Source organism: Sciurus vulgaris (assembly GCF_902686455.1).
Source record: "Sciurus vulgaris genome assembly, chromosome: 14".
Classification (NCBI taxonomy): domain Eukaryota; kingdom Metazoa; phylum Chordata; class Mammalia; order Rodentia; family Sciuridae; genus Sciurus; species Sciurus vulgaris.
The window spans coordinates 41306332-41334086 of record NC_136475.1 but is presented as its reverse complement, the minus strand read 5'-3'; the positions used below and the strand labels follow the sequence as shown (position 1 = coordinate 41334086).

Here is a 27755-nt window from a genome sequence, read left to right as displayed (position 1 = left end):
TTGAGGGAGAGTGGGTTGGGGAAGGGAATGAATCTGTGACCACAAGGCAAATGATCAAACAATTTGCAAATTTTAGTAGTACTGAAATCATCAGGGGAGTTTACTTAAAACTCATGGGGTTGAGGGTGTGGCTCAGTGATAGAAGAACACTTGCCTACCATGTGGGAGGCCCTGGGATTAATCCCTCCATTACTGGGAAACAAACAAACCAACAAAAGCCTCACATTCCCAGGTACCATGTCAAGTAATTCTGATTTAGAAGGTCTGGAATAGGATCTAGGAATCTACTTTTTCTTTTCCCCTTTCTTTCTTTCTTTCTTTCTTTCTTTCTTTCTTTCTTTCTTTCTTTCTTTCTTTCTTTCTTTCTTTCTTTCTTTCTTTCTTTCTTTCTTTCTTTCTTTCTTTCTTTCTTTCTTTCTTTCTTTCTTTCTTTCTTTCTTTCTTTCTTTCTTTCTTTCTTTTCTTTTTTCAAAACAAGATCTTGCTAGTTTGCTCAGGCTGGCTTCAAATTCCTGGGCTCAAGTGATTCTCCTGCCTTATCCTCCCCAGTAGCTGGGAATACAGGTGTCTGCTGCTGTGCTCAGTTTCAGGAATACACATTTAGAACACATACCACAGAGGATTCTAGCGCAGGCATTCTGTAACCCACACTTTGAAAAAACTTTGGTTTTCATTGTTTTGCATAAAAATTGTATTATTAAATGCAAAGTAGATAGTGAAAACAAGCACTGACTCACCCTCAATTGAGAACATAAACCCCTGATAAATTTCTAGTTTGTCAGTGGTAATTCTAAGGATAATAGATAAACTGAGGATCTGTAATGTCACATATCACTCAGTCATTATTAGAAAAGAGGAATACAGATTCTTTAAAGGAGGATAAATTCAACAGATGAGCTGGATCTGAAGAGTTATTAGCACATTCAAATAGAAATGGTGAAGTGATGGGAACTGAAAACATTAAGCACACTCATATTATATAGTTCCTACGAGGCTTTGATATCCAGTAACAAAGAAGTACATGAGCTCTCATACATGTATTAACTTTAGTAGATTGTTAAACCGGTCCACTTCCTGGCCAAGAACGGTGGTCAAGGAGTTCAGGCGTCCTTGATGATCCTTAACAAAAAGGCTCTCAGAAGCACCCTCCATTTCCAGTGTTTCTGAAACAGAGAGATGACTCCTTGGATCAGTTCTCATTGATTTCTGTTCTCATTACATTCTAGTATCATGTGCTTATCTTAGCATTTTTTTCTAAAATCAACTTCTTTCATTATGTAAGCCAGACGTACATGGCTTAAATGTGACAATATTTCTATTATTTATAACTTTGGTGATTCACCTGTTTACATGGAAGAAATCACAGAAATGCAAGTTTAAATTCATTTGTATCAGAGGAAAAATGTGTGTGTGCATGTGTCTGTGTATATATGTGTGTGTGTGTGTGTGTGTGTGTGTGTACATAAAAAGCATTATACCAGAGTATTTTATTTCTCACCATGGATATTTTTATCTGTGCCAGTATGTAGACTCTGACTCTAAGAGAGGTGGATAGGTTCTTGATTGCTTAAGTTAAATAAAGAGAGACTGTGCTGAGGAGAAGGAGGTCATGAACCCAAAAGAGTAAAGCAAAACCTACTCCCTTTCATTCTGGATAACTATGGGGAGGAGGAGAAGGATTGAGAGAGAAGAGAAAGAAGCAGAAGGCCAGCATGACTTAGTGGTACCTGCTAGCTTGAGTGAGGGGTTTGTCTGAAACAATCTCCAGAGGTCACTTGGTTAGAGGGCATGAGGTTGTGTGCCTAGCTTGCCTGAATGAGAGACTTCAGTGAATGAAGACTTCAGTGGCAAATACTTGCAGGTTAAAGCACCCATGTGATAGATAAGGGCATACTAGAGCTCAGAGGCCAGGGACCCATCCTCCCCTCTACCTTAGATTTGTAAGAGGTATACCGTAGAGGTATGTAAGCCTTGTTCTTTCCTGAATATCTATATTGTATTGAGGAAAGGAGGGTTTGGTAGTGGGAGACTGAAAGATGTGAGAGACTTAGCATTTATCCCAAGTTACTAAGCATTGTTTAAAGCAATTGGTGGAATTATTAAATAGGTCCATGGTTCTATCAGGATAAAAAAATTAGCTCATGTTTTCTCCCTATAATCCACCAAATGGAGACTGATGAAGAACCACATGAACCATAAAAAGGGAAGGAATTGCATTTTCCTTGCATATTTGAATAAAGTGGGGAATAAATAAGGGATTCCAAAATATATGCATCAAATTCCTTCTTAACCACTCACAATTTGGCTGCCGGAGGAAAAAAAAATTACCCAACAGTATAGATAGTCCCATCTTTTGAGTCCATAGAACTGCAGTTACACATGCCTGGTATTCCCTGTCTACCATTCCCTTCAGCGACAATTCCAAACCTTCAGTTCTTTTGTTGAGCAAATTGCACCTCAGTCTCAGCAGACAAATTGCTTATTATTTCATAGTTAAAATATAAGTTTTCTGAAACTTAAAGAGAAACACCTCCTCAGTGTCATTGGGACTCAATGAAACAAGTTCATGACCTCTGTAGTCAGTCATTTGTCTATCCATCTCTTTTCCATTCAGTTTTCTATCGTAAATTTGATTAGAAATTGCTTCCCAAAATAACTGTCTCTGCTTTAACATCATCAATCAGAACTCTCTCCCCAGGTAGACCTTTTTTTTTTTTTTTTTTTTTTTGAGGGCTTGCTCCTCAGAGGCAGAGGTCACATGGTTGAGATCATGTTCTGAGGTCACATGTTCTGAGGTCACATGGTTGTTTTTCTTCTGCAGGTCTTAAGTGTATTGTCAGGACTCAGTCATTTCTTTTTCCTATTATCACTTCCAATCATGAGCAATAGATTTTGGAGTATAAATCCATGGGCAATCTAAGCAAAGTATGAGTGTGGATCTCTTGTAATCATTCAGACAGGCTCCTCAACTCATTAGAAATCAAGGTAAAAATAACTTAGCAATTTCTCCTGAATGGGGAAAAATGAAAGGACTGTTCAGTTGAATCTCAAATGATGATGGAAATGCCCAACATGGTAGTACTTGAAATGTGAATATTACAACTGAGGAATTAAATTTTAAATTTATTTAATCTAAGTTTTGATTTAAGTAGCCACATATGGCTAGCGGTTACTGCCCTGAACAGGGCAGGTCTAGAAACTTTAGAATCACGAGGCCAAGGAAAACTTGGGACAGAGTCTGCTTAAAGTTACAAGGGGCTAGAAACAAATTGGCTCTTGGCAATGTATGTTGGCATCTGTAATGTTGAAAAAATGTAGGCTTCTAGTTTAAAAGTGGAAAACTCCATGTCAGACAAGCTCTCTTGGCAAAGCAAAGTCTAAATAATGGTGGAATGAGACGGACACCATTACCCTATATACATGTATGATTACATGAATGGTATGAATCCACATCGTGCGCAACCATAGAAATGAAAATATGTACCCCATTTGTATACAATGAATCAAAATGCAGTCTGTAAAAATTAAAAATAAACATAAAAAAAGGTCTGAACATCTGTCTACACTCAGTTATCTGAGTTAACTCCTACAACTCCCATTATATACAGATGCAAGGAATTATTTATTACCTGGAACTCTGGTCCAGACAGAAGCAACAAGCTCTTGGACAATTTCATCATTGCTTTTCCCCTCTCCGCCAGCAGATGATCTTGGCTGAACATCAAGTATGGTGTTGATTAAAGTGTTGGTTTCTTTGTACTGTAATCATGATAAGAGACAGAACAGTGAAGACTCAAATTTTCAAAGAGTAATTAGTAGCACATATAGCTTACCTATAGAAATAAGGAAAGCTCTAAACAATAGGTACATTTAATTTAATTTAATTTAACTTAATGGTAGTAATGCTTAACTTGAGATCTATCCTGTTAACAAATTTTTAAGTGTACATTACTAATGATTATAGATAAAATGCTGTATGCTCTCTAGAGTTTATTCATCTTGTGTTATTTCTTCTTCATGCTTGTTGATTAGTAAGAAAGATAACAGTTATCTTACTAACAATAATCATTTCATTGACTTTGTCCAGTATATTGTTGATCAGTTGGATCTTGTCTACAACTTTAGATTGGGCTCTCTAAGACAAAGTACTTCAATTCCTTCTTCATAAAAACAAACAAATAGGCTGGGGATATAGCTCAGTTGGTAGAGTGCTTGCCTTGCAAGCACAAGGCCCTGGATTCAATCCCCAGCACCAAAAAAAAAAAAAAAAAAACCAAAAAACCAACAAAAAGCATATAGCAACAAAGCACCACTAGCCTTTTGTGGCAAATTAATCACACCATGAAGCTGTGGGCTGAATGAGCAGTGGCCAAAACACCACTGACAAAAAAAAACCAACCAACCAAACAAACAAACTCCTGAGCTTGGACAGCAAACCTTAGAAAACTTCTATTTTGGCTTTAACCCTGCTCCCAGAATCATCTTTTCCCTTTCCTTTTTCCTTATAGGAAAGTGGAGGTTCTTCTACAGAATGACAGACCCGGCATCAGGGAGAGTACAGGCTACCTCCATTTCTGGGCCCACGTTGTACCTCAAGAACAGAACAGCTTTGACTGAGCAGAAATTTGAGTTCTATGGCAACTGGTTCTAAATATTACTTGTTAGGGGGATAAGCAAAGGAAAGAGTGGAATGAATCTGACACAGTTTTCCCATATATCTATGTGAAAACAACACAGTGACTCCCACCACCCTGTATATCCATAAGAAAGGGAATCTAACTAAAATAAGATATAATCCATGCTTGTATAATTATATCACAATGGATTCTGCTATCATATATAACTAAAAAGAACCAATAAAAATAAAAATAAGGGGAGATCCAAGATGGCGGACTAGAGGGTAACTGCATCTCCCGTCACTCCAGAACCAAGGATTCAAGAAGGGGAGGTATTGAGAGATTCGGACCAAAATAGAGCTGTGGGGTGAGTATCTTCCACTGAGTGAAGCTTGGCCCAGGCGGCAGGCCTGGCCAGGGGCAGCTTCTCGGAGCAGGGCAGGGTAGCCAGAGACTTCCCCAAGCAGCCATACTCCCTCTGGTGGCAGGCTCCACCCACAGTCAGCTTCTTGCAGCAGGCCGCCCAGTGAGAGCTTTTCTGCACAGAACCAACCCCAAGCCACGGACCCAGCAGCGTGGCGAGCCCTGGCCTGCAGGTGGCTCCTGGGACCAAGGAAGGACAGGGAGAGGCTTTCCCCTAGCAGCCTGGCTCCCTCAGGTGGAGGCAGGCCCTGTCTATAGCCAGCTTCTAGGAGCAGGACAGCCTAGTGAAAGAATTTCCACACAGAACCAGCCCCCAGCCCTCGACCCAGTAGCGGGCTAGGAGCAGCTTTCTTCGGAAGCACGGCATTATCAAGTTCCTCCAAGACTTCAGGCTACTGAAGGCAGGAAGGTGATACACTGGAACTCTATGGGGACTCTAAGCCAATAGAGGAAATCTGCAATATCTTAGAGTCCCACTGATATCTGACATATGAGAAAACAAGGGAAGAAATGTTCCAAACAAACCTGGATACTATATCAATAAAACCCAATGACAGCAAAGCAGAAGAAATGACAGAAAGGGAGTTCAGAATGTACATAATTAAAATAATCAGGGAAGCAAACAAGGAGATGAAAGAGCAAATGCGGGCATTGAAGGAAGAGCTGAAAGAGCAAATGCAGGCATTTAATGATTGCACCAATCAACCGCTAAAAGAGCAAATACAGGAAGCAAAAGATCATTTCAATAAGAGTTTGAGATACTGAAAAACAAACAAACAGAAATCCTTGAAATGAAGGAAACAATAAACCAATTTAAAAACTCCATAGAAAGCATAACCAATAGGATAGAACACCTGGAAGACAGAACCTCAGACATTGAAGACAAAATATGTAATCTTGAAAACAAAGTTGACCAAAGAGAGAAGATGGTAAGAAATCATGAACAGAATCTACAAGAATTATGGGATATCATGAAAAGGCCAAATTTAAGAATTATTGGGATTGAGGAAGGCTTAGAGAAACAAACCAAAGGAATGAACAATCTATTCAATGAAATAATATCAGAAAATTTCCCAAATCTGAAAAATGAAATGGAAAACCAAGTACAAGAGGTTTATAGGACTCCAAATATACAAAATTATAACAGACCCACACTAAGGCACATTATTATGAAAATGCCTAACATACAAAATAAAGACAGAATTTTAAAGGCTGCTAGAGAAAAAAATCAAATTACATTCAGGGGGAAATCAATAAGAATATCAGCAGATTTTTCAATCCAACCCTAAAAGATAGAAGGGCCTGGTACAACATTTACCAAGCCCTGAAAGAAAATGGATGCCAACCAAGAATCTTATACCCAGCAAAACTTACCTTCAGATTTGACGACGAAATAAAATCCTTCCATGATAAACAAAAGCTAAAAGAATTTACAAAAAGAAAGCCACATGACAGAACATTCTCAGCAAAATACTCCATGAGGAAGAGATGAAAAACAATGATGCAAATCAGCAATGGGAGGAACTAGCCTAAAGGAACAGCCAAATAAAGGAGAAACCAAATCATGTCAAAAAACAAAAATGAGTCAAATGACTGGGAATACAAATCATATCACAATAATAACCCTGAATGTTAATGGCCTGAACTCATCAATTGAAAGACACAGACTGGCAGATTCATTAAAAAGAAAAATCCAACAATATGCTGCCTGCAAGAGACTCATTTAATAGAAAGAGATACCCACAGACTAAAGGTGAAAGGATGGGAAAAAACACACCATGCACACAGACACAGCATAAAAGCTGGAGTATCCATCCTCATTTCAGATACTGTGGACTTCAAGCCAAAACTAGTCAGACGGGATAAAGAAGGACATTACATACTGCTTAAGGGAAGCATAAATCAGCAAGACATAACAATCATAAATATCTATGCCCCAAATAGTGGCTCATTCATGTACGTCAAACAAATCCTTCTCAATTCCAGGAATCAAATAGACCACAACACAATAATACTAGGCGATTTTAACATACCTCTCTCACCACTGGATAGACCTTGCAAACAAAAATTGAATAAAGAAACCATAGATCTCAATAACACAATCAACAATTTAGACTTAACGGACATATATAGAATATACCATCCAACCAAGTGTGAATACACTTTCTTCTCAGCAGCACATGGATCCTTCTCTAAAATAGACCATGTTTTATGCCACAAAGCTACTGTTAGCAAATACAAGAAGATAGAGATACTACCTTGTATTCTATCAGATCATAATGGATTGAAACTAGAAATAAATGACAGAATAAAAAACAGAAACTTCTCCAATACCTGGAGATTAAATAAATGCTATTATATGATGAATAGATAACAGAAGACATCAGGAGGGAAATAAAAAATTCTTAGAAGTAAATGAGAACAAAGACACATCATATCAAAATCTCTGGGACACTATGAAAGCAGTACTTAGAGGAAAATTTATTTCATGGGGCGCATTCAACAAAAGAAGTAGAAATCAACAAATAAAGGACTTAACACTACAGCTCAAAGCCCTAGAAAAAGAAGAGCAGACCAACACCAAAAGTAGTAGAAGACAGGAAATAGTTAAAATCAGAGCAGAAATCAATGAAATTGAAACAAAAGAAACAATCGAAAAAATTTACAAAATAAATAGTTGGTTCTTTGAAAAAATAAACAAAATTGATAAACCCTTAGTCACACTAACAAAGAGAAAGAGGGAGAAAACTCAAATTAATAAAATATGGAATGAACAAGAAAATATCACAACAGACATGAGTGAAATACAAAACGTAATTAGAAGCTAATTTGAAAATCTATACTCCAACAAAAGAGAAAATTTTGAAGACATCGACAGGTTTCTAGAGAAATATGAATTGCCTAAACTGAACAAGGAGGACATACACAATTTAAATAGACCAATTTCAAGTAATGAAATAGAAGAAGTCATCAAAAGCCTACCAACAAAGTAAAGTCTTGGACCAGATGGGTTCTCAGCCGAGTTCTACAAAACCTTTAAAGAAGAGCTCATTCCAATACTTCTCAAAGTATTCCATAAAATAGAAGAGGAGGGAACACTCCCAAACTCATTCTATGAAGCCAATATCACCCTGATACCTAAACCAGACAGAGACACATCAAGGAAAGAAAATTTCAGACCAATATCCTTAATGAACATCAATGCAAACATTCTCAACAAAATTTTAGCAAATCGCATACAAAAATATATTAAAAAGATAGTGTACCACGATCAAGTGGGTTTTATCCCAGGGATGCAAGGTTGGTTCAACATCCAGAAATCAATAAATGTAATTCACCATATCAACAGACTAAAAGTCAAGAATCACATGATTATTACAAAAGATGCAGAAAAAGCATTCGATAAAATACAGCATCCCTTCATGCTCAAAACACTAGAAAAAATTGGGGTAGTGGGAACATTCCTTAACATTGTAAAGGCCATCTACGCTAAGCCCATGGCCAATATCATTCTAAATGGTGAAAAACTGAAAGCATTCCCCCTAAAAACTGGAACAAGGCAGGGATGCCCTCTTTCACCACTTCTATTCAACATTGTCCTTCAAACTCTAGCCAGAGCAATTAGACAAACCAAAGAAATTAAAGGGATACGAATAGGAAAAGAAGAACACAAACTATCCCTGTTTGCTGATGACATGATTATATATTTAGAGGAACCTGGAAATTCCACCAGAACACTTTTAGAACTCATAAGTGAATTCAGTGAAGTAGCAGGTTACAAGATCAATGCTCATAAATCCAATGCATTTTTATACATAAGTGATGACTCTTCAGAAAGAGAAGTTAGGAAAACTACCCCATTTACAATAGCATAAAAAATAAATAAATAAATACTTGGGAATCAATCTCACAAAAGAAGTGAAAGACCTTTACAATGAGAACTATTGAACACTAAAGAAAGAAGTTAAAGAAAACCTCAGAAGATGGAAAGATCTCCCATGTTCTTGGATAGGCCAAATTAATATTGTCAAAATGGCCATACTACCAAAAGTGCTATACAGATTCAATGCAATTCCAATTAAAATACCAATGACGTACCATACAGTAATAGAGTAAGCAATTATGAAATTCATCTGGAAGAATAAGAAACCCAGAATAGCTAAAGCAATCCTTAGTAGAAAGAGCGAAGCAGGGGGTATTGTAATACCAGATCTTTAACTCTACTACAAAGCAATAGTAACAAAAACAGCATGGTATTGGTACCAAAATAGACAGGTAGATCAATGGTACAGAATAGAGGACATGGACACAAACCCAAATAAATACAATTTTCTTATATTAGACAAAGGTGCCAAAAATATGCAATGGAGAAAAGATAGCCTCTTCAACAAATGGTGCTGGGAAAACTGGAAATCCATATGCAACAGAATAAAACTAAACCCCTATCTCTCACCCTGCACAAAAATCAACTCAAAATGGATCAAGGATCTTGAAATCAGACCAGAGACCCTGCATCTTATAGAAGGAAAAATATGACCAAATCTTCAACATGTCGGCTTAGGATCAGACTTCCTTAACAGGACTCCCATAGCACAAGAAATAAAAGCAAGAATCAACAACTGGGATAGATTTAAACTAAAAAGCTTTCTCTCAGCAAAGGAAACTATCGGTAATGTGAAGAGAGAGCCTACAGAGTGGGAGAAAATCTTTGTCACTGATACTTCAGATATAGCGCTAATTTCCAGAATATATAAAGAACTCAAAAAACTCTTCACCAACAATACAAATAATCCAATCAACAAATGGGCTAAGGAAATGAACAGACACTTCACGGAAGATGATCTACAAACAATCAACAGATATATGAAAAAATGTTTAATATCTCTAGTAAGAAGAGAAATGCAAATCAAAACTACCCATCTCACCCCAATTAGAATGGCGATTATCAAGAACACAAGCAACAATAGGTGTTGGTGAGGATGTGGGGAAAAAGGTATGCTCATACATTGCTGATGGGGTTGCAAATTAGTGCAGTCACTCTGGAAAGCAGTATGGAGATTCCTCAGAAAAACTGGAATGGAACCACCATTTGACCCAGCTATCCCACTCCTCAGCCTATACCCAAAGGACTTAAAATCAGCATACTACAGAAATACCGCCACATCAATGTTCATAGCTGGTCAATTCACAATAGCCAGATTGTGGAACCAACCTAGATGTCCTTCAATTGATGAATGGATAAAGAAACTGTGGTATATATATACAATGGAATATTACTCTGCCATAAAGAATGATAAAATTATGGCATTTGCAGGCAAATGGATGAAATTGGAGAATATCATGCTAAGTGAGATAAGCCAATCTCAAAAGACCAAAGGACGAATGATCTCGCTGATAAGTGGATGATGAAACTTGATGGGGGGTGGGAGGGGTTATTGTTAGGGTTAGGGTTAGGTTTAGGGTAAGGGTTAGGGAGGGTAGGAAGAATGGAAGAAGGAAGGACTGTATAGAGGGAAAAGAGGGGTGGGAGGGGTGGGGTGGAAGGGAAAAAAAATAACAGAATGAATCAAACAACATTACTGTATGTAAATTTATGATTACACAAATGGTATGCCTTTACTCCATGTACAAACAGAGAAACAACATGTATTCCATTTGTTTACAATAAAAAAATTAAAAAAAATAAAAATAAGAAAATAAGAATATAAAAACAAATTCTCTGATTAAAACAAACAAAAGATTACTTGTGAGGCATGGGGATACCATCACACTGCCTTAGGTGATTCATAAATACAGCTGACTTAGCTCCACTGTCCAAGCAGAACTGGATGTTTGGGATAGCAACCTCGATCTTCTGGTTATCTGACTCTTATTCATAGGGACGTTATAATTCATTCTCATAATAACTCACTTCCCCTCACATTCACCTTGTTCAGAGTTAGCTGTTGGAAAGTGACATTTTGGCAAAGTTGTGCAGAGCTGGGATTCAGAAAGCAGGAGGGATGGCTGACAACATGTGCTCTGAATGTGTAGACCAATCTCCTTTCCCTGACCATTCCCAGTCCTATATTAGTTTCTGATAGGCATCCATATAACTTGCTGGGTAAAAGAAGAAATAAATTATATATTTTGTGCTAAGACTTTATTGATTGCAACAGGCAGAATTACCTAATCTAATGTGCATCTCAGTGAATGGTAGGAGAATATGCTACTCCAAAATAAGCCACTTTGACCTAAGGATTGCCATAAACTAATGGCCATTTGGAAAATAGCAGATGGAGGGACATTCTATTATCTCCCCTTTTCTTTCTGAATACAAAACATAAAATATCCTTATATTAAAGATGCCCTCCCTGTACCAGGAGAAGAGAGACATTCTCATAGTCAAAAGCCTGTTGTATAAACAGACCTTGACCATACTAATCTTCTTTCACCACCCAGCATAATTAAGTTACTTTCCTATAATTGCCTCTCTTTGCTCAACCTAACACATAGGCATGTGGGGTTTACCAGTTCTTTAAGGTTTCATTTTCTTATTGAAATGAAAGTTTATATTAAATTGTAAGCTTTTCTCCTGTTAATCTATATTATATAGATTTAATTCTTAGGCCCTAAGAGTGTAGAAATAAAATTTTGCCTTCCCTACAGAGGCATGAATGGATCTAATAACATTCTCTCTGGTTCAAGCTTTCAACTCTTTCTCTCTATATGGCTCTTGTTCTTTCCTAATGCATATGAGCTTCTTCCATGTGGTAGATGGGAAGAGGTGAGTGTCAGGGACAAGGTCACAGATGGCTGCAGATATATAGCATCCTAGCCAGTGATTCTAGAGGAAAGAGAGTGCCCTTCTGCCAACCTGTATCAGTGTACGCTGTCTCAGGAAAAGACTGCCATTCATCTAGCGTAGTCATATGTGTACTTCTTGGAGCAGTTAGAGTGGCTAAGAGATGAAGCACTGCCTTTGGCAAGGTCTGTGTCACACGCCCACCTTTGTCGAGGTAGAGGGTTGTTGGACGTCTTATCAGGATTTTGTGCAATGGGAAAGGGACAATTGCCCCAAAGGAAAGAGGTTAGGGTGGGGCATGTATTAATCCAGTAAAAGGGAGGAAGGGAGCCTGCATAGAAAAACATAACTGGTGGCTCACTATATACTTTCTATCCCAGTCATTCTGAAACCAATGGAAAACACAAAAATCCACATTCCTGGTACACTGTGCCAAGGACGTTCCCCTACCAACAGTGCTGTCTTTCTGCTATTAGCCTTACCACATCCACACTCAGTTTTTCTTTCTCATACTCTGCCTTTTCACCTCACTCTCCCTTTTCCCTTCCACAACAATCAGAGAGGAAAAAATATTGACAGCAGGTTTAGCCACCAGTTTTTTTCTCCTGAAAATAGGATTTAAAAAAACATATGATTCATTATCCTAACTCCCTGCTGAAAGGCAAAACAATTTCACTGTAGAGAACATGAAATAAGGTGTAAGAACAATGACCTTTTTGTGGTCTTTCTTTCTTTTTTTTTTTGGTGGTACTGGGGATTAAACTCAAGGCCATGTGCATGTAAGGCAAGCACTCTACCAACTGAGCTATATTCCCCAGCCCTCTACTGTTGTTTTGTTTGGATTCCTTGTTGCCTAGGCAAACTTCATGCTCTAACACTTACAGGGGAAAAAATTTATGTGGAAAAATGATCCCCTTAGCCTTGTGAAGCTAAATATAGTCCTTAAACTTTAAAGTTGTCCAGAGCTCCCAGGGACACACACTTTATTTCGAGGCTTTGGTTCATCATGGATATCTGTGCATGGTGAATGATGAACCTGGAAGAGTAGGCAATGCCCAGGTCAGGAGAGATCCTCAAGTGCCAAGCTGAGGAGCTTGGACTACTTAGAGGTAATGGTGTAACATCAAAAGGTCTTGAATAGAGGAGTAAAATAATCTGGTTTGTTCTTTGGACCCAGAGCTAGGTACTGCAAACATGCTTTCAGTAAACAATGTTTTAATTTATCTGCTTTGGGCATTTGCAACTATACTTTTATGTTCTAATCATGTACCGATCACCATATGCAGTTTCACTTGAAAAAGAGTTTGATTTTTTAAAATACATTTCTGGACTTTTATCATTTAATCGTGTATATATTTAAGCTTTTGTATAGCATGTGACAAAAGTACTCAGTATGGAGGGAGAAGGGCAGCAGAGAAAGACTATGGTGTTATCCAAATCCCCATGTTCTGGTGAGTGTGAGCAGAAAGATTATTGTTATGGTTTAGATAAGAAGTGTCCCACAAAAGTTCATGTTGTGAGACAATGCAAACATTTTCAGAGATAAAACGATTAGATTATGAGGAGTATAACCTAATCAGTGGATCCTCATCCACTGATATGTGTTAATTGTGTGGGAGCTGTAGGCAGGTAGAGTGTTGCTGGAGGAAGTAGGTTGCTGGGGTTGTGCCTTTGGGGTTTATATTTTGTCTTCAGTGAGTGGTGCTTTCTGTGCTTCCTGGTTGCCAGGTCCTGAGCTGCCTTCTTTTATCACACCCTTCCACCATGATGTACTACCTCACGTCAGGTCCAGAACTATGGAGTTAGCCAACCATGGACTAAACCTCTGAAACCATTAGCCAAAATAAATTTTCGCTCCTCGATGTTGTTATCGTTAGGTATTTTGGTCACAGCAATGAAAAACCTGACTAAAGCAATTATGGACTAAGCAGGAGGCCTGGGGATGGAGGAAATGGAAGGGGTTTACTGGTGATAGGAAAAATACACGATCTTAAGATTTTATAAAGGATCCAGAGAGAGCTGTCTAAATTGGAGCCACAGCTGAATGCAAGGTGAAACAATTACGTATTTACTTAAGGATATTGTAAGTCACAAAGCTAGTGAGGTGACAATTGACGTTTTGAATTTATATATACAACATACATAAATATTTTCATTTGAAAGACCGCATACCTGGTAAACTAAGTTGGCATTTTCATGCATTCCAAAAATTTCTGGATCATCTATCAAAGGCAGATTTTCAATGTAGTCCTTAAATTCTTGTAAACTGTCAGCCAAGGGTGCAAAATATATGCCTGTAATTAAAAACAGAAGAAAAACACATCTCAAAAAAACTGACTCTGTATTTCCAAGTTTGGTGGTTCTCTGCCTCATTCAGATGATATCTGCCTCTTGTGAAAAGGGGATTGTTTCCCCTAAATCTCCTTGCTTTCACTGATGTGTCTAGTTTATTGTTTCTTGACACCGTGAGCATCAGATTAGTGTCTTAACTTTCCAAGGTGTCTTTTCCAGAATGTTTAAATATTCTGAGAATCTAAGGACACAGTGCTGAAAGATATGACTTGTTAAGAGCTCAAATTTATGCTTGTGTTAGAAATACTTTCACATTTCATTTGATACACAATGATGACCTTCTCTAGTTCCTCAAAGCAAATGCTATATTTGCAAAACATTGAAATATAGGGTTACTCAATTTTTCCTAGTAATGACAAGATACAACTTGAAATGTAATCAGTGATTTACAACTCAGTGGTAGAAACTTTTATGAGCTTACTATCCTAATCTGATTGTTCCCTCCAAGGGGGTTAGGACAATTAATTTACCTGCTTTGATCCCTGATGAGCTATTACTAATCCATAAATCTGTTTTTTAAATTAAATTTGCCATATTGGAAATTTTCTTTAATTACATTAAAAATATAACTTTGAAAACATATTTAGACATAATAAAACAACTTTAATGCAGAAATAATTCAAAGTGGTTACTGTAAAATATTTATCTTTGTGCATTTACTATCAAACCAGCTTTGAAGGTATCAAGTGTGGGGATGGATTGAGTTGCAAAGATTAGACACAGAGGGCCCTGGATGGAAAACCAAAAGATGTTGTCAATGGCTTCTTGAGAAAGGTCTTTTTCATAATGTTGAGGTGTCATTCACCTGATTCAGAATATTGGTAATTATCTTCTAATGTTTCAGGAGAAAAAAATCTTTTCAAGACAGTACGAAGGCATCTTTGATCCCATGCGTCTGTAACTCTACCACCATATGTAATTTCACCTGAAAAGGAGTTTGCATTTTTAAATATATAATTTTTTTTTAAATTGACAAACATAGCTGAATTATAATGGGTTTATTTGGTACTGAAAATGGAAAAAGCACATTAAAATTTCCTCCCACTACCCCCTCAAAAAAAGAATGAAAGTCAATTTTTAAAAAGCAAAAAAAAAAAAACAAAAACAAAAAACTAATACACATACTTTACCCTAATAATTTTGCTTTTTCCAAGTAAAAGAAATTAAAGACACTGATCTCTGTTTACATAATTTTTCCTTTTTCTTGTTTTGCTTCAAAAATATTGATTTTGGTGTTATCCCATTCTTGACTGCAGCATTCTAAAATGTACACACTTTGCATGAAACAGTGCTTCCACTTAAGGTCCACGAATAAAATGGAACCAAACATTTGTAGCCATTCAAGTTCTATACATACCTTATAAATTATTGCTATCAAGCTATGGAGGAAAGAGATCCAAGATGACGTAGAGAACTTGCCTCACAGAAATTATGATAGGGGGAATTAAAACTTATTGGTATACTGTCTCTCTATTCATAAAGAAGCTACTTTCAGCATGCTTCATTGATATCCCAAAACTATGAGTAGGAAGGAATCATACTGAAATGATATCTAATGCTGATATAATTCCTGGAGTCCAGATTCACTGCTACAAGTCATCCTTCATCATTGTAGGGTTCCTGACAGGATTTCACCCATGATACTAATAGTGTTGCTGTGAGGATTTAATTTACTAATTCATGAGAAATTTTTACAATAGTGCCTGGCATGTAGCAAAAGCAATGTGTTTTCTGTACTATTATTATCTGGGAAGACATCTTTCCAATTTTCTATGGGTAAATATTCACATGACATGCTTATTGTAATCTTAAATTCACAAAGGGAACTTCAGGAGGCATCATTACCACCACTAAACATGGGGAGAGGATGCCATCTTCTAAGGATCAGGTAGGGGTGAATCAACAACTCTGTGGTCCACGCTAGATGCCCTGGCCATGTGGATATACTGACCAGTAATATAAATCAGTGCATCCCAGGGAATCTTTCCATCCTGGCAGTAAAGGTTGAGGTTCAGTAGAGCACATTCCCTATCACTGTCATTAAATTCATAGCAGATATTCCATCCAAGGGGGCCAAACTTCTTTCTCTCCTGGAATGGAAAATAAAAATAGTCTGACAAAGTTTGATAAAATTAATTACGTGTAAAATAGTGAAAAATAAATGGCTAACATTAAAACTGGGATTCCTGCACTCAAAATCAGTTAAAGTCATGCAGTTGGACCTCAACTAGGCTTTCACCAAATAGGAGAATCACATCTGTCTTCAATACTGGACCCTCCCCATATTTACAAAAGAAAATCTGCTATTACTGAAATTCAACAGATTTGGTAAAAAGAAAATCCGTTTTTCAGGGTAAATAAAATATTTCTAATAGAAGAGGAAAAATAATCCCATCTAGAATCTTTTGGCATAAAAATACTGATGCCATAATTATACATTTGGTGAGAGAACTACTCCTTAGTCTTTTAAAGAGTTTTATTCAAAGTTTTCTGCCTTGCCATACTATGTTGATTACATAATGATTTCTTCATGGGGATGTTTAAAAAGAAAATGGTGCACATAATCTTAATCTTTGTTTCATGAATCCTTCCCTCTTTGCTATTTTCTTATCCTACCTTAATTTCTTAATTCTAAACTGACAATCATTTCCAAGTTCCTTCCTCTTGATCTCAAATTTTCACTAAATTTTAAACTACTTCCTCATCTTTAGAAGCTTTTGTTAGTGGAACAGCGAAAGAGCTCCTGATACCTGATTTCCAACCTCTCAGATCTCTTGTAGGACCTTTTTGTCTATCTATCCCATACCTTACACCTTTAATCTTCTTGTTTTTCTTTACTGATTCTTTCTCTATAGAACACACAAAGTTGAAGACTGGGACGCCGGTCTAATGAAGACACCACCATATGTAGTTGGAGAGTCAGAACTAGAATACAAGGTCACAGGAATGGATACCAGACCAAGCAGAGTTTGGGACAGAGGGAAGGAGACTGTTGCTGGGTTAAAGGTCATCTTTTGGGGGACTTGGGGCTTCAGTAATAGGTGGGGAAGGAACCACTAAGGTTGGTGATTCCACTCAAAGGAACAGATCAGAGTGAAATTATTGTAAAATTAATATGGAGGTCTTGATGGTTGACAAAAATATATGAGTGAAGAGGAAGAATAAAAAATAATCCTGATGTTCTGGTTTTGGGTAATTGAGAGAATGGGACCACTGATTTCAGAACCAGATACTAAAGGGGAAACAGATTTGGGGTGTGAGGCCAAGTAAAGGAGATTGCTTTTGTGCTTGTTGAATTGGCCCTACTGCATTGATTCAGGTGATGGTGTTCTGTAGGCATATAGCATGTAGGTGGGAGCAACAGCTGTGAGATACTGATGCAAACTGAGTATATAGATCAGTGGTTGAATTAAAAGAACTTGGGTTCAAATCCAGAATCCCTCAGTGTTTCCCAGTGCCATTGTAAGCTTTCACTTATTTTTTTACTACTTATTTATTTATAACATAATACATATCTTTGTTGCTATTAAATGGCAGAATTGGATATACCTGAATAATTGCATGAAAGAAGCAAATGCCAAATATTATTTGTCTCCATTTTCTTCCAAGGATATTTTCTTCAAAAAATGAAGCTGTCATTTCAGTAAACGCTCGCCTGATATTTGCACGTAACCCTTTTGGAGGCTCATTAGTTACCTAGATTAAGGTAGAGAAGAGAGGGTGATTTGTAGATTTGCATTATTTCTGAATAATACACATAGACTGAAGACACTGAGATAATCTAGCTAACTTTCCCATGGAGGCCTTCCTGTCATGCGCAAGCCTACTTTGTGTCTTGTTCAGCCATGGTCCAGGGAGAATATGGCTTGGAGGGGTCCTCAGACCTTGAACGTCAGAAGCATCTGCACAAGAACCTCAGACATTTCCATTTGGTGCTCATTTTTCTAAACAGGGTCAGAAAAGCATGCTAAGGCTTTCTCCTTTGGATTTTTCAGTCATCTCAAAATATGACATTGTCCCAAACTTTGTCCCATGACATGGGGCAAGGAGGAAAGAAGCACCTCTTAGTCCTCTTAACTTCCCACATATTGGAAACTTTCTGCATTGAAATTCAGCAGCTATACCACCTGCAGACCTTCCTTTCAAATGCTGAAACATTCATTCCCTTTCCTGGGGGAGAGGATATGTTCTCATCACTGTACACTTAACATTTTCTTGTGAAGGGTAAGAGCTGGAAGAATTGAATGACAAATAGGACTAGAACATGTAAAGATGGTCACTGTCTTGGGACCTAATTTCCCTGCTTGCTTGAAAGGGTATTGACATCCGCCTTTACACCCTGACCACACAAACTTCAACATTGTTCTGTGCAGGGTCTGAGCTCCCTGGAGCCTCTAGACAAACACTCAGAGACCAACTATTTCCATTCCATATGCATACTTTACCTTGACAGAATTCTGAAGAACTGTAACAGGAAATGTACTACTAGGCATAGAGCTTAGAAAAAGTCGAAAAGTGTCCTTGATAACATGACCTATTTGGAACAAAGACAAAACAACAAGAAAGGAAAATGTTTAGCTTGTAGTAGCACTTTTCTACAAGAAAGTATTAATTTTTAAATAAGAAGTTATAATCATAATAAGAAATAATTCTAGGGAAGGAAAATGCTTCATATTGTTTAAAACTCTAGTTGATCTATTTCAAGTATGTTCTAAATGGTTTTAAGATGGAGGTGGAAGGAGTTGTTCTGGGCACTTCACAGTGGGAGGCAGACTTCTAGCAGCATATGTGGATAAAGAAATTAGGCACATACCAATTTTTAATACTTAAGATATTAAGTTCTTTCTCTTTAAAATGGGGAAAATTTTCAGTTGAAAAAGAGGACAGTTAATGATAGTGCATTTAGCTCATGATTTTTTTCTAAGCTGTTCACTTTAGGGAAAATTGTATAAATATGTTCAGAAAGCCCCGTGGAGAAGAAAGGAAGCCCATTGGCAGAACAGAAGGAGCAGGAATATAGAGATCCTAAGGATGCAACTGACAATTCAACTCAACACATTTACTTTCTGGGCAGTGCATACAGAAGAACTAAGCTCTACTTTTAGATTCAAAGGCCATAACATGTACAATCAGAAGAATGGGAAATCATACTTCATTTTTGTATTATGTATCAAAATATATAAATGCATTCTACTGTCATGTATAACTAATTAGAACAAATTTAAAAAATTTTTAAAAAGGTCATGGTAAAGTTGGAAAAAATCATTGTTCCCATCACAGGAAGACAGGTATGATTTCCTTGGTATTTTCTGCTGTTTCTCAAACATGCCAGGTTAGGTTGGCTCCTTCCCTCGGCACTGGCATCTTTGCACTGGCTATTCCCTCTTCCTGGAATGCTCTTCCCTCAGATTCCCTCACTTTCTTCCTGTCTTGGTCAAAAGTTATCGTCTCAAAAAGGCCTACAAGACCACACCATTTAAAATTGCTATCATCCTACCACCAGCTCATTCTGATCTTTCTGAACCACCTCTCCCCTTACCCTCCTTTTTATTTTTTCCCAAAGCACAGTCACATTCTATCAGATCATGTAAGTTACTTATTTACTATGTAGTTTATTCATTGTCTTCCTTCCCACTAAAACATAGGCACTATAAGAGCAGATTATCAACGGGTGGTTTTGTTCACTGACATACTTGTGGAAAGCAGGCTGTGCCCTGCTGAGTTACTTCAATTTGGAAAGCAGTAATTTGCCAGGAGCTACTTATTTTGAGTACAAGTGCCAAGGTAAATAACTCTACATCTTATCCGTACAGGTAAGCAACCACCCAGCAGAACCATGGGTACAAATTACTTATTAATTTATTTATGACAATAAAAATTAACTTCTTAAATTAAAAAAGAGCACATGGACACTGGAGCATATTAAATCATATCAGAAACACCAGATGCAGGCACTTATCAATCCCAGTAGATGTAACCCCCTCACCTAAGACCCATAAAAGGAGGAACACCCCAAGACTAGACACAGTGCCACACTGATCCTGTCACCTGGTCACTCCTCACCTCTGTGAACTGATTTGTTAACACCCTTATCTGACCCCCTCCCGTGATGCCTAGCTTTTGTATCCTGCTCTCTTCTTTTTTTACTCTTGGAATGACTTTCATTCTGTATCCCATATATAATATTCTGTGAAGTATGAGTGTTATAGATATTAGTAATTGAGAAAGGACTAAAAGAACTTGTGATTGCCTTGGTCACGACTCCTAGTGAACCATGAGTATATTGGTGAATTAAAGCTGATTGAAAGTGATGCAGCTTATGAATTTATTGTTATTTAATAAATTCTGGCATTGTGGAAAGACACAAACATGTCTGGTCTATGTTAATGGCATAACTCTGTCAGGACATACTTTAAACTCCTACAGCAATGTGTGGTACATAGCAAGTTCTGAAATGTTCACTGAACGGATAGGTGACTGAATATCAAAGCTGAATTTATGTTTCTCGGTTTGGTAATCTAAATTCATAAGCCATATTAAATAGTCAAAATTTAAAATTAATTCTCATACAATTCTAGACCAATACTAAAATTTCTTGCATAATAAGACAACTAGGCATAGAAGTAAACAGTAACCAATCTTTGGGACTAATTATTTCACTAACTGAGAAAACCAAAAAAAGAAAAAGGCCAAGTTTTGAGAATCATTGTTTTCTACTTATAATTGCAAAAGCATCAAGCATTCCTCCTTGCCCCCATTTTTTTTTTTTTTTTTTTTTTTGGTGCTGGGGACCGAACCTAAGGTCCTGAGCATGTTAAGCATTTTCTCTACCATTGACCTACAATAGCTCCAGCTCTAGTATCATGTATCTTAATGTTCATAGACATCACAGAAATTTACAGCTGAAAGAAAATCTTAGAAATCATCTTATTAATGGACTTTTTAGAAAAGATGATCTAAAGTAATTTTATAGCTGGGGAAATTAAGTCCCAGAGAAAAAATATGGCATACATAATCATGAAGCAGTGGGGCAGAATTCTACTGAAGTCTTAGAACTTTAAGTCTAGAGGGTTTTGTTTTTGTTTTATTTATTTATTTTTCCTTCTTTTCTTGTTTCAGTTTACTACTCAAATATATTTTATTTTATACTGATTCAAGTTTAATATCAAAACTTGAATGGTTAGCTCATAAATGATTATAGCAAGAGGAGGATTTTTCTATCCATTGAAGGTTTTGTGAGCTGCAAACACATAAAGCCCACAGGCAACTGGTCTCCTTGAAGAACTGGTGAATGCTCTTGTTCTAGTTAGAGTGAAACTTATTGACCTCTCCATGTAGTACCACTGCAAGAAACTGCTTTTTTGATGCCTTCCCTAACATTAAAAAAAATTCAAATCCTGAAATGTAGTGAAGACCTTCTTGTCATTCCTCATTAAATATAAATTCCATTTTGGGGTTATTTTCCATTTAAACATAAATGAAAGGGATCATCAGGAAGTAGAACATCCTTTATTTGTACTGAAAAAGAGTGGACAGGATAGATTCTAGATGGTAGATACAAATGACTTCTTGACCTTATTGGAAGCAGCCTACAGAAGGCAGGGTCGGTGGTAGGGCTGGGGCCAGGAAGTGAGGGAACGTTTGGGGAAGGTGGCTTGGTACCCAGTGAAGGCCAGTGATTCTCCAAAGGAGCAGTTCCTCACCTTTTTAGATAACACTGAGAAAAGCAATTTCCAAGACTCATCGAGTATTTTTCACATTCCCAGAAAGCATTCTGAGACTCCTAACAAAGGGCTCTGGACCATTATTGGTTCTCCTGGTTCTGTACTTCTTTTATTTTATAAAGATTTCATTTCCTTTCTTTGGCCTAAGTCTGTCTTACTATTTCTTTTAATCACTCCATAGGAAATATATTTCAAATTCAAATGGCCTCCCATAAAGGTAATATGAAACAGAAGTGATCCAGTGGATTATCCCCTTAATGTGGAGTATGAAGACCTTTATTTGAATCCTGGTTGTGTAACTTAACTGAACCTGCCTAGTGCTCAAATTTCTCATCTATAATAATAAGAAACACAATTTCTACAATTAAGATCTACTCTAAGGACTTGATAAAAAGGTATTATTGTGCAAATGTTATGTGCTCAACATACTTGGTTCTGTGAAGGATTTAATTAGCTCTTCCATTGCTAACATCCAAGAAACAGCAAGATGGCAATTTTGCAAAAATACCCAGTTTCCTGATTTCATTGCATCCTTGATCATTTTCTCAGCAATGGGTCCTTGTCCTTGCCCCAGTGAAATTGACTGCACTCTGAATTGAAAAACAACAACAAAGACTATGTTATACTATTTTTAAGCAATGCAGATATTTTTAAGCAATGCAGATATTTTTAAAAATGTAAATATGCTATGATAGACTCTTTATGAATATATACATTGCTAATCTCAATTCTGGCTGAGGTGCAAACATTTTTTTATTTTGTTTTTGAAAACATGTTGATGATAACACACACACACAGAGGAAACAAACAAATATGCAGCAAAAATAAATATATATCTGTGTGAATGACCACAAATGAACAACCATAGTTGAGAACTTTGCTGATACCCCAGTGACATATTGCCTCTGTCCCTTTCCACACCTTCTTTATTCCTTAAGGTAACCATTCTCCTTAACAACACAATAGAGCCATTCTGAAAAAAATCTAAGAAAATTTAAGTCTATCTAAGAAAATTTAAGTCTATTAAGATGTATTAGAAAAAGTGTACAAATCTTAGTGTGTGGCTTAAAAAATTCTCCCAAAGTAAATGTGCATATATATCATTACTCAGGTCAAAAAAGAGATAACTAATCAGCATCCTATCAATCAGTATTCCCCAAAAGCAACAAAGTGTAGAATCCTAACACCATAGATTCATTTTTCCTGTTTTGAAATTTTATATAAATGAAATCATATAATAAATATTATTTTATATAAATGATATCATATAATAAATATTTTTTCCTTAAATATTTAAATATTCATATAATATTCTTTTCTTTTTGTTCTATATCAATCAACATTATTTATTTATTTAATTTTTTATTGGTTCTTTTTAGTTGTACATGACATCTACTATTACAGATGAGAAATTTGATATAATTATAAAAGCATGGAATAGATCTCATTCTAATTAGGACCCCCATCTTGTGGATGCACATGATGGTACATTCACATGGGATTTACTGTGGTATATTCGTATATGTACATAGGAAAATTATGTCAGACTCATTAAAATGTCTTTGCTTTTCCTGTCTCCCTCGCTTCCCTTCATTCTCTTTTGTCTAATCTACTAAACTTCTAGTCTTCCCCTCCCACCCTTTATTGTGGGTTAGCTTCCACATATAGGAAACATTCAACATTTTTTTTTGTGTGTGTGATTTGCTTATTTACTTAGCAAGATAGTCTCCAGACCCATCCATTTACTGCCAAATGTCATAAAGTCATCTTCTTAATGGCTGAGTAATATTGCATTGTGTGTGTGTGTGTGTGTGTGTGTGTGTGTGTGTGTGTATATATATATACACACACATTTTATTTATCCATTCATTTCTTGAAGGGAACCAGGTTGGCTCAATAGCTTAGCTACTGTGAGTTGTGCTGCTGTCAAGATTGATAAGGATGCATCAATGCAATATGCTGATTTTAAACGTTTTGGATATATACTGAGGAATGGGATACCTGGGTTAAATGGTGGTTACATTCCAAGTGTTTTGAGGAATCTCTATACTGTTTTTGAGAGTGATTCACTAGTTTTCAGTTCCACTAACAATGTATGAGTGTACCCTTTTCCTCACATCCTCACCAACATTTATTGTTACTTGTATTTTTTGTTGCCGTTTTGACTGGAGATGAAATCCCAGTGTAGTTTTAATGTGCATTCCCTAATTGTTAGATATATTGAATATTTTTTCATATATTTTTTGACCATTTGTATTTTTTCTTTTGAGAAGTGTCTATTCAGTTCCTTTGCTCATTTATAAATTGGGTTATTTGTGTTTTTGTTGATAATTTTTTTTGAGTTCTTTGTATATCCTGGAAATTAATGCTCTGAGGTACAAGTGGCAATCCCACTCTGTAGATTCTCTTTTCACACTCTTAATTGTTTTTTGCTGTGAAGAGATTTTTAGTTTGATGACATCTCATTTATTGATTCTTGATTTTACTTCTTGCACTTTAGGAGTCTCATTAAGGATGTCAATTCCTGAGCCAATATGTTGAAGTGTTGGGCCTACACTTTCTCTAGTAGGTGCAGGGTTTTTGGCCCAATACCTGTCTTTGATCCACTTGGAGTTGAGTTTTATGCAGGGTGAGATATAAGGGTTAAATTTTATTCTACTATTTATGGATTTCTAGTTTTCCCAGCACCATTTGTTGAAGAGGCTATCTCTTCTCCAGTGTTGTTTTTGGTGTCTTTGACTAGTATGAGATGACTGTACTTAATGAGGCTTTGTCTCTGTGTCTTCTATTATGTTCTATTGGTCTTCATGCCTGTTTTGATGCCAATACCATGCTGTTTTTGTTACTATAGTTCTCTAGTACAGTTTAAGGTCTGGGATTGTGATACTTCTTACTTCGCTTTTCTCACTAAGGATTGCTTTGGCTATTCTGGGTCTCTTATTTTATCAAATGAATTTCATGACTGATTTTTCTATTTCTATGAAGAATGTCATTGGAATTTAGATGGAAAGTGCATTGAATCTGTATAGCACTTTTGGTAGTATGGCCATTTGAACAATATTAATTCTGCCTATCTAAAAACATGGGAAGTCTTTCCATCTTCTATGGTCTTCTTTAGTATTCTGCAGTTTTCATTGTAGAGGGTCTTTTACCTCTTTTGTTAGATTAATTTAAGGTATTTTATGGTTTTTTTGAGGTGATTGTGAATGGGATGATTTTCCTAGTTTCACATTCAGATGATTCACATCGTTGGAATATAGGAATGCAATTGATTTATGGGTATTAATTTTATATCCTGCTACTTTGCTGAATTCATTTATGAGTTCTATAAGTTTTCTGGTGGAATTTTTTGGGTCTTCTAAATATAGGATCATGTTGCAAAGCAGAAATAGTTTGAGCTTTTCTTTTCCAATTGTATCCCTTTATTTTCTTTCTTTGCCTAATTGCTCTGACTAGAGTTTCAAGAACAATGTTGAATAGAAGTGGTGAAAGTGGGCATCCTTGTCTTGTTCCAGTTTTTAGAAGGCATGTTTTCACTTTTTTCTCCTTTGAGAGTGATCCTGGCCTTGGGTTTGTCATATATAGCTTTTACAATATTGAGGTATGTTCCTTCTATCCTTATTTTTTTCTAGTGTTTTAAACATGAATGGATGCTGTATTTTGTCAAATGCTTTTTCTGCATCTATTGAGATAATCATGTGATTCTTGTCTTTCCATTGACTGATGTGGTGGATTATGTTTTTTGAATTACGTTTTCTGATTTCTGTATATTTAACCAATCTTGCATCCTTGGGAAGAAACTTACTTGGTCATGGCAACTGTCTTTTTAATGTGTTTTCATATGTGATTTGCAAGTATTTTATTAAGAATTTTAGCATCTGTGTTCATCAAGAATATTGGTCAGAAGTTTTCTCTCCTCGATATGTCTGTCTGGTTTTGGTATCAGGGTGATAATAGCTTCACAGAATGAGTTTGGAAGAGTTCCCTCCTTTTCTATTTCATGGAACAATTCGAGAAGGATTGGTATTAGTTCTTCTTTAAAGGTTTGGTAGAACTTGGCTGAGAATCCATCTGTTCCTTAGCTTTTCTTTGTTGGTAGGATTTTGATGTTTCTTTAGGCACTCTGTCCCAGTATTGAGTTTTAATTAAATCTCTCTTTTGCCCATCTCACAGACAAGCAGTATTACCGCTGCTTGCATCCAGGGTCACTGAGTGAGGAGAAATCCAGCTTCCCCTTAGTCCCATCTTCTCGCTCTAACATTATGTTTTTTTAAATTTATCTTTTAATTTTTTATATCTTGTACAACCATAGAAATGAAATGATGTACCCCAACATTATGTTTTTACAGATTCATTCATGTTATTTTGTGTTATTGTAAGTCCATACATTTTTCACTGTTGCATAATATTCCAAGGTGCTCTTAGACTATGATTTATTAACCATTTTCTCCTTGATATTAGAGTTATCTGTTTGTTAGTTATTAATCATAATTCTTCAAGAACATTTTGTATGTGCCTTTTGGTCTATGTTGGCCCTCCATTTTCTAGTCATGTGACTATTTCTTCTGTTTGACAGAGTATGTATATATAACTTTTGTGTAATATCAAACTGTTTTCCAAGATGGTGTTGCGATTCCATACCTCCACCAGCAGTAGATGAGAGAGTTTCTCTTTCTTCACATCTTGGCTAACATCTGATAGATGTGTAGTGGTGTCTCATTGAAGTTTTAAATTGCTTTTTCTTTTTTTTTTTATTGACCATTTGGTTACTTTCCTTTTTTTGTCTTTTGTCCCCATTTTGATTCTTTTATTTTTTAAAAATCCTACCCAGCCTCAAACTTATTTTGGTTGGGTTTAGTTATAATTTATAGACATTATTTATTTTTTGAGCAAATTTTGTTTACAAAGAGAGTATAGTTTATCATATAGCTCCTTTCCCTCTGCCAGTCTTCCTTTTATTAACATCTTGCATTGGTGTGATATATTTGTCTCCTTAAAACACTCTCTTAACACTGCCTTTTATGAATAAAAATTCAGCTGGATGCAGTGGCACATACCTGTAGTCCCAGCAGCTTGGAAGGCTGAGACAGGAGGATCTTGAGTTCAAAGCCAGCCTCAGCAAAAACAAGACACTAAGCAAATCAGTGAGAACCCTGTCCTCTAAATAAAATACAAAATAGGGCTGGAGATGTGGCTCAGTGGTGAGTGCACCTGAGTTCATTCCCTATATCCTCCCCCACAAAAAAAAAAAAATAATAAAATTTTAAATGTTAACGTACTTTAGCCTAATTTATCAATTTTTAAAAACCAGACAGAGACACATCAAGGAAAGAAAATTTCAGACCAATATCCTTAATGAAACATTGACGCAAAAATTCTCAACAAAATTTAGCAAATCGCCATACAAAAATATATTAAAAGATAGTGCACCATGATCAAGTGGGTTTTATCCCAGGGATGCAAGGTTGTTCAACATCCGGAAATCAATAAATGTCATTCACCTATCAACAGACTTAAAGTTAAGAATTACATGAATATTTTGATAGATGCAGAAAAAGCATTCAATAAAATACACCACCCCTTCATGCTCAAAACACTAGAAAAAATAGGGATAGTGGGAACATTCCTTAACATTGTAAAGGCCATTACGCTAAGCCCATGGCCAACATCATTCTAAAATGGTGAAAACTGAAGCATTCCCCCTAAAAACTGGAACAAGGCAGGGATGCCCTCTTCATCACTTCTATTCAACATCGTCCTTCAAACTCTAGCCAGAGCATTGAACAAACCAAAGAAATTAAAGGGATACGAATAGGAAAAGAAGAACTCAAACTATACCTGTTCGCTGATGACATG

General features: G+C 36.5%; 1 protein-coding gene across 1 annotated transcript in view; it reads right to left on the bottom strand.

The window, feature by feature from the left end:
* Positions 1–27755, bottom strand: part of DNAH6 (dynein axonemal heavy chain 6) — a 291936-nt gene that overhangs the window by 27704 nt on the left and 236477 nt on the right. The window contains 8 exon segments of the mRNA XM_079109750.1: positions 1036–1163; positions 3630–3759; positions 13996–14117; positions 14981–15100; positions 16127–16265; positions 17725–17871; positions 18621–18709; positions 22329–22489. Of these exon segments, the coding sequence (XP_078965876.1) occupies positions 1036–1163; positions 3630–3759; positions 13996–14117; positions 14981–15100; positions 16127–16265; positions 17725–17871; positions 18621–18709; positions 22329–22489 (1036 nt within the window).